Source organism: Notothenia coriiceps, unplaced genomic scaffold (genome assembly GCF_000735185.1).
Source record: "Notothenia coriiceps isolate Sejong01 unplaced genomic scaffold, NC01 NC01_scaffold00037246, whole genome shotgun sequence".
NCBI lineage: Eukaryota > Metazoa > Chordata > Actinopteri > Perciformes > Nototheniidae > Notothenia > Notothenia coriiceps.
In genome coordinates, this window is record NW_011369947.1 from 6,855,194 (window position 1) to 6,862,160 (window position 6,967).

At 40.7% G+C, this 6,967-nt stretch overlaps 1 protein-coding gene across 1 annotated transcript in view; it reads right to left on the reverse strand.

The window, feature by feature from the left end:
- Nucleotides 1–1,150: 1,150 nt before the first annotated feature.
- LOC104966340 (protein jagged-2-like) overlaps nucleotides 1,151–6,967 on the reverse strand; it is a 68,034-nt gene continuing 62,217 nt past the window's right edge. Inside the window, exons 12-17 of the mRNA XM_010795529.1 lie at nucleotides 5,511–5,624; nucleotides 5,268–5,383; nucleotides 4,541–4,798; nucleotides 4,307–4,438; nucleotides 4,010–4,160; nucleotides 1,151–3,875 (exon numbers count right to left, since the gene is read on the reverse strand). Of these exons, the coding sequence (XP_010793831.1) occupies nucleotides 3,340–3,875; nucleotides 4,010–4,160; nucleotides 4,307–4,438; nucleotides 4,541–4,798; nucleotides 5,268–5,383; nucleotides 5,511–5,624 (1,307 nt within the window). The 3' untranslated portion in view covers nucleotides 1,151–3,339. The remainder of the gene's footprint in view (nucleotides 3,876–4,009; nucleotides 4,161–4,306; nucleotides 4,439–4,540; nucleotides 4,799–5,267; nucleotides 5,384–5,510; nucleotides 5,625–6,967) is intronic.

A 6,967-nucleotide genomic window follows, 5' to 3' on the forward strand; every position in this document is an offset into this window, starting at 1 on the left:
GCTAATGTACATAAATCTTCTATTTGTGCTAGACATGGACTGATTCAGTGAAATTGGTGCATCGTACACACTTTACTAAGCTCAGGCTCTCTAAAATAATATAAGGAGGTGGACCCAACTTGTGACAGATGTAGCCAAGCACCGGCGAGTCATGCACACATGTTCTGTTTTTGTCCGGTCTTACACTCTTATTGGACTCTTTAGATCACTGTCAGAAATCACTGGAAAACCGATCGCTCCTAATGCCATGACCGCACTGTTTGGTATAACCCCACCCACATGGTCACTCTCTTCTCTGAAGACAGCCTTCATAGCCTTTGTTACCTTACTAGCCAGACGCCTGATATTGCTCATGTGGAAGTCTCCAACATCCCCTTCACACACCTTGTGGTTAAAAGAAGTCCTAAACTCAGCCAAACTCGAGAAAATAAGGTGCATACTGAGGGGCTCCCTGGGGAAATTCACAAGATGTGGAACCCCTTCTACAAGTATATACGGGAGCTGGACATGCCGGATGTCTTTGTACAACAGGGTGGTGGACCTGTGGTGTTAAACTGTAATTAGTGGGCAGCTGACTGACCAACAAGTGCTATGTTTTTTTTTTTTTTTTTTTTATATATTTGGTCTTTTTGTTCCATTTATGCACATTCTTTGATCTCTACTCTTGCATTAAGTTATTAATAATGGACTTGGACTCAAAGCCTTTAGATTTGAATTTTTGTTGTTGATTTTTGTCCTGTCAAAGTCCATTTTTTTGTCGTTTTTAAAAAAAAGCTCAGGCTTGACAATCACAGCAAAGAGAAGAAAGGGCATTATTGATAGGTTTTTGCAGAGTGATGAACTCAAAAATCCAAACTACTCTTTGGGAACCTGCATGATTCACTCATGACCCATTGATTATATTTTGTGAGATGCTGTGAGCCTGCTGAGTCCGTTCTCTTTCATTCGTTTTTAGCAGTATTGTTTCAGCATGAGGTTTTTCCTTTTATCTTTTTTTATAAAATGAGTGTCGATGATACAAAAAAAAAAAAAAAAATAAAAATAACTGGGATGATTATTTAGAACCATGAAACATCCACTAAAAGAATGGAAACCTTTGTATAAAATTAACGTATGTCCCTTGTAGAATAAAATGTATACAATATGCATATTCAGCTTTTAACACCAGCAGTGATGCATCTTTAATTCTTTATTTTGCTGTGTCCCATTTACAGAAAATACGATGCCTTTTTGAGACAGTGACAAGATATGAAAAACGGGTCATTTTGAACTGAGTTGGTAACTTAAAAAAAAAAAACACACCTGCACGGTAGGAAACAAAAACTGCAAATATTGTTCCCTTCATTAAAGCCGTGTAACCAAACATGAAGCTAATGCATGATTCAACAATTGATCTACTGACATCCACATGCATGACACTCCAAAGAGTCATGGTGGACCGCTTAATTTTTTTAACCTCCATCAAGTGTTTTATTCCAGAAATCTCCGTGATAGCAAAGCGACACAAGGAGAGCACTTTACTCAGGCGAATAAAACACGCCACTATACACCACACAACGTTTTAAAGAGTTACTTTCCTTAATATTGAAAACAAACCAACAACATAAAAAGATGACCATTGATACACAAATAATGCATTACATTAAGGCACCTGAAACAAAAGGGTTTGTGACGGGTTTAGAAACAGTTTGAGGACTTTTTAAGGCTATAAATATTGGCAGTTTTGCAACACTGCCTGCCTAAAACTCTCTGAATTTTCGATGTATCTTTTTGATACATTTTTGACTACCAGTTCAAATATGACAGGGTTCAAATTCTATTTTGCAATGCAATTATGAAATATTAGGAACCGGAACAATCATTCATACATCTTCCTGTTCCTAATAAAGGTTTCCTTCAATAGAGAAAGTTAAGTGCAAAACAATTACAAAGACCGTGATTTCTTCTGTCCAACTGTCGACTAAGGTCAATCAAAAAAACGTAAGTTTAAGATTACGACCAAATCTAGTAATGATTACCAAATACATCCATGAAAAATCCGGTTTTATTATCAAACATGAAATGGAAGTAGTAATCTTTTGGTCATTTATTGTTATGGGAAGTGTCTGATGTTGACAAGCCTCACTGATTTGCTGTAACTTAAAAGCGCTAAAGACGTAGCAACAACTGTTGATGTGACAATCAAAAAAAAAAAAGGGTCCTCATTGCTTACCATTTCTAAACCCTTCAGAAAGTCCTTCATAGGTGGTACCTCACTGTAAAGGTTCTTAACTGTGGGACTCTGGATATGAAGTGTTATAAAACGTGCCTATTTCGACTGGCATAAATAAAAGGAATGACGTTGTAAAAAAAATAAAAATAATATTAATCGTAATAATTATAACAATAATAATAATAAAAATGTGTGACTTGTCTTTAAGTTACTTATTTCAAATATACACAGCGACTCCTTTAGTATTTACACATATATACAGAGTATTCATTTCTGTTTTGATCAAATACCTCGAATGGCGTTGCTGTGAAATTGAACTCTCTAGATGTACACTTCTATCCCTTTGAGATTTGAGAACATGGAGGTCAAACTGGGCAGCGCGACTCGGAGCCTCAACACGGCGGCTCTTGGAAAGGCACTTGCTACCAACTCAAATACTGCAAAAAATCCTCAAACAGAGCTTTCAGCCAAGACAACTGAGAGACAGAACAAAAAAGGAAGGCCACATAGTAGGCACTGGGGTTTCTGTCCCCTCTCCCCTCCAGGCCAAGTGTTTTGGTAAGGCTGGCGCATGACGGCCACAGGTGGATCGGCGGGCAAAGCCGGGAAGAGACAGAGCAAAGGAGGGTTTCTCTGTTACTGTGGCTGCAACAGTCCGTTTCCCTCAAAAACTTTGCTTTACTGTCCCTTTAAAGTGTATCTGCCCCACCACAGACACTGAACAGGAGCCCGCTGACAATTAAACAAAAACATAATCTGTAAACAAAAAAAAGTCTTTATACAGGTTTCTTTTTTTCTCCTTTCCGATGATTCATCGTTTCATAAATGGTATAACTCCATAAACAAAAAATGCAGGAAGCTTCTTTTGCCTCCTGAAAAAGTGTTACATTTCAGCTCCTTCTGTACATAATCAGAGACAAATAAATGAACAGAAGCAAATTAGGATGTTCACTGTGCTCTAGACTCCTGAAGAAAAACTAATTTCAGGTGACAGTGAAAAAAACATGAAAACAAATCAAAGAAAGACTTATAAAACACAAAGCCTTTTTTCTTTCAAAAAGAAGTCCAAAAATAAGAATAGCCGCTGCCTTGCTGCTTCTCTCGCTTCCACATCACGAGTCCTTTGTTTAAATGTCTAATACACAATGGTCTTTGAGGTCTTTTTGACCAGTCAAGACGGCACTGACATTTTTCCAGCGGTTGTCTTTGGGGCTGTAGCCTGGGGTCCGGTGGGGCGCTTTGAGGGATGAGCTGGAGCTGTGCATGGTACAGATCACTTCCCCACTGGACTGCGATGCAGTCTTAGAGTACTTATAAACTGGCTGCTTCCCCGCCTCTGCTCCACCACACTCCTCTTCGAGTTCAAGCTCGCCTTCCGTCTCTTCCTCCTCCTCCTCCTCCTCCTCGTCACATGTCCGATAGGAGGGGCCCATGAGCTTTTTGCGCTCCTGCTCGGCGTCCCTGTTGTTTTCCTTCAGCGCCTGCTGCTGCTGCTGACGTCCAACAACGAGCCGGAGCGGCTGCCATTGGTTGTTCACGTTATCATCGGAGGATGTGTTCCTCTCACGCTCTTTTCTCCGTTTGCGCGTCCACCAAACAGATACGATGATGCAGAAGAGGCAGAGCAAGCAGAAGATCCCACATAGAATAGGCACCAGGTAATCTGTTGACATGAGGATGTACAAGGGATGAGTACATAGAATAGAAATCAGTAGAAAGTAGTGATAAGACATTGTTGAGAAACTGATGGGACCCACAACAAACCCCTGTGGGACACCTTTGTTAATTATTACTCACCCACTGAGGGGGGCATGACTGGTGTTTCCACTTTGACCTCAATGACAGCCAACATTACGGTGCTGTTGTGCCGCTTGGACAACGTGCCCACTATAGCGCTGGCTGCCTCCCGGATAAGACTGTGGTCTGGAAGATCCTCTGGATGGAAAGACTGAAAAACCAAACCAGAGAACATTTAAGAACTGAGGACCTCAAACACTCAATCAAAATTGGGTTGTTTTGATATAATTGTACAAAGTAAAGAGTATAGTGGACAGTGGGTCATGCCAAGAAAGGCATAACATAACATTTACTTACTATAGCCACCTCTACAGCATCCTGATTCGACTGAGAGAGGTCACACAGCAGGAGAAGGAAGTGGTCCTTTGCCAAACCTCGGGTGTCAGGAAGATACCTTAGCTCATGGCATATGTTCTCCACTGTTGTTCCCTGCAAGTTCACATACATACTTTTAAGGAACAATACAAAAGACACTGCTCCTTTAAAATGTAGCTTCAACAAGAAAATATTTTACATGAAGACATGACTCACTGTTGGTACTTTGTCTTTGTTGAAAATGAGTGTTATGCGGCCACAGCTGTTATCCAAATGCCCGGTGTTTGGCTGGCACTTGGTGGTTGCTTTTGGAGGTGAGGCTTCTGCCATGGAGCAAACCCCCCACTGATGGCAAGGGGGGGAGAAGCAGGTGAGGTAGCTGTGCTCCAGACACTGGCGTCCAGCCGGGCAGGACTGATGTCTCTGGTCTGAGTCTGAAGTCTGGAGCCGGCAGGGACGACGACCACACAGCACCTGGTGTCACACGCAATACATCTTCACATACATGTAACCACAACACTTATAATGGTTTTCTGCATGTTGAGTTTTAATGACAGCCAACAAATGTTCGGCATGATCTAATTTAAAGATATTACACTGTGGACTGTGTTATTGTTGAAGCCATTTTCTCTTTTTCTTTGAATCTTTCAGAAAATAGTGGAAAAAAAGTCCATCGCAATTAACAAGTTGTCAGAACAAAATACGTTTACTATAATTTAAGGCAAAGAATATCAGCAAAACCATTCAATATTTGTTATTTTGACTTAAACAAATTATGTATTGTGAGTTGAATTTTAAACTAATTGAGTCATTGTTTCGCCTTTAAACTCTTTTTTTCTCCGAGCATGATTGCTTGCTGTTGTTTGTGTTTGTAATTGAGATGTAGCAGATATTTGCTGGCGCTGTATTTTAGCAGGGATGTTATTTAAGTAGGGCTGGTTACCTTTGTACATTCCACTTTGCCATTGATGCAATGGCAGCTGTTGCAGTCCTCCTCCCAGTGACTGCCATGTGGAAACTGCAGCCCAACATAGCGGCAAGTCTTCCCAATACCTATAACTACAGACAGACAGGGACAGAAAGGGACAGACAGGGACATCAAATTAGGTACAATGGGTACAAATGTTGACTCTATAAATCATTTGATGGAGTAAATTATAACAGTAGATTCAAGTTATACGCTTACACTCTTGGCATCGGGCTCCTGTTCTACCGAGTGGACAGATGCAGCGGAAACCGTTGATCTCGTCCACACAGGAGGCACCGTAGGCACAGGGCGAAGACTGGCACTCGTTTATGTCTGTGAAGGTAAGAGGAGCATTACATTTAAGTTGGACACAAGGTACTGGATTCTAACATTTTAACTTATTTTAAAGACAAGTAAACGCCCGGTCAAACCAGAAAGAGGAATGGCTCAATTTGCCTTATGTCTATGAACTTGGCAAAGTAGGCATTTTCTTATAGGGCTTGTAAATTATCTGCTGTAGCTAACTAGAAAACCGCTAACATGCTAGCATTAGTAATTTATGGGGCCTCTTTCTATATTACTGAGTCATACAAAATTGTCAAGTTACAGTTAGCTCGTTAGCTAAAGGGATTATAGGTTGACAAAATGTATGCAAACATATTTAAGCCACGACATCAACCACATTGACATTGTTTTCTGACGGAAGAGGTTAAAAATTGATGTTTCTCCATTTTTGATTTTGCCACTCGCTTTAAAAAGGTCAAAATTAACTTGCTAATAGTGAACTTGGCAAATTGATGTGCCAGCAAATCCACAATATACTTTTTTTAAAGGAAATGTACTGATTTTGTTGCATAACTTTGCATTTTAATCAAATAAACTACAATTCTGCATGCATGTTTAAGCCTCTTTCTAGCAATTATGTGAATCATCTCATGAACACTCATAACAGGTCAAGACCATGAAGTTTCAGTTTGTGCAAATTAAATCACAAAGCCAAATATTTAGAACATACAGTGGTTTGTCTGAGACCGACAACATAAATGAGTAAATTGTGTATGTTGGACTATGAACACATCTGCTATATAAGAAGCTCTTTGAACGACACATATCAATTGTCCCTTCCCATAGAAATCACTGGGAACCGCTGCCATTGTCACCCAGATTCCACATGAACACGGTCGGGATGAGGATTCTCAAATTCAAGCCTGACAGAAAAGGTGAACGCTATCCGGCCGAAACAAAGGAGCAGAGAAGAAGAATTTCAGGGTCACTGGGTAATTTGTCTTCCGTGTGTGTTTGTGTGACTGTGAGTATGGAGGAGGGACGGCCTCTGACCCCTGAGGCGTTAAAGGACCGAGAAAAAGGGAGAGGGCGGCGTCCTGGTCTTGCATTTAGGTATCAATATGTCCATCTCCTGCTGGTCCCCCCTTTTCCTTTCCTCTCTCCACCTATCCACCCTCCTAATCATACTATGGCTGCTAGGGTCTTGTGCACTATACTTCTGCTGTTTGCCCGTTGCAGTACAAATAAAGGAATTCTGATTCTGATTCAAACAGCATGTGAAGTGTTGGGAAAATACTGATTGTTCTCTTCCAATATCAGAGTAGCACATGATAACACAGGCCCTACGTAGCTGTGTACGTAACAGGATGTCTGATTACCTAGAAGAGCAT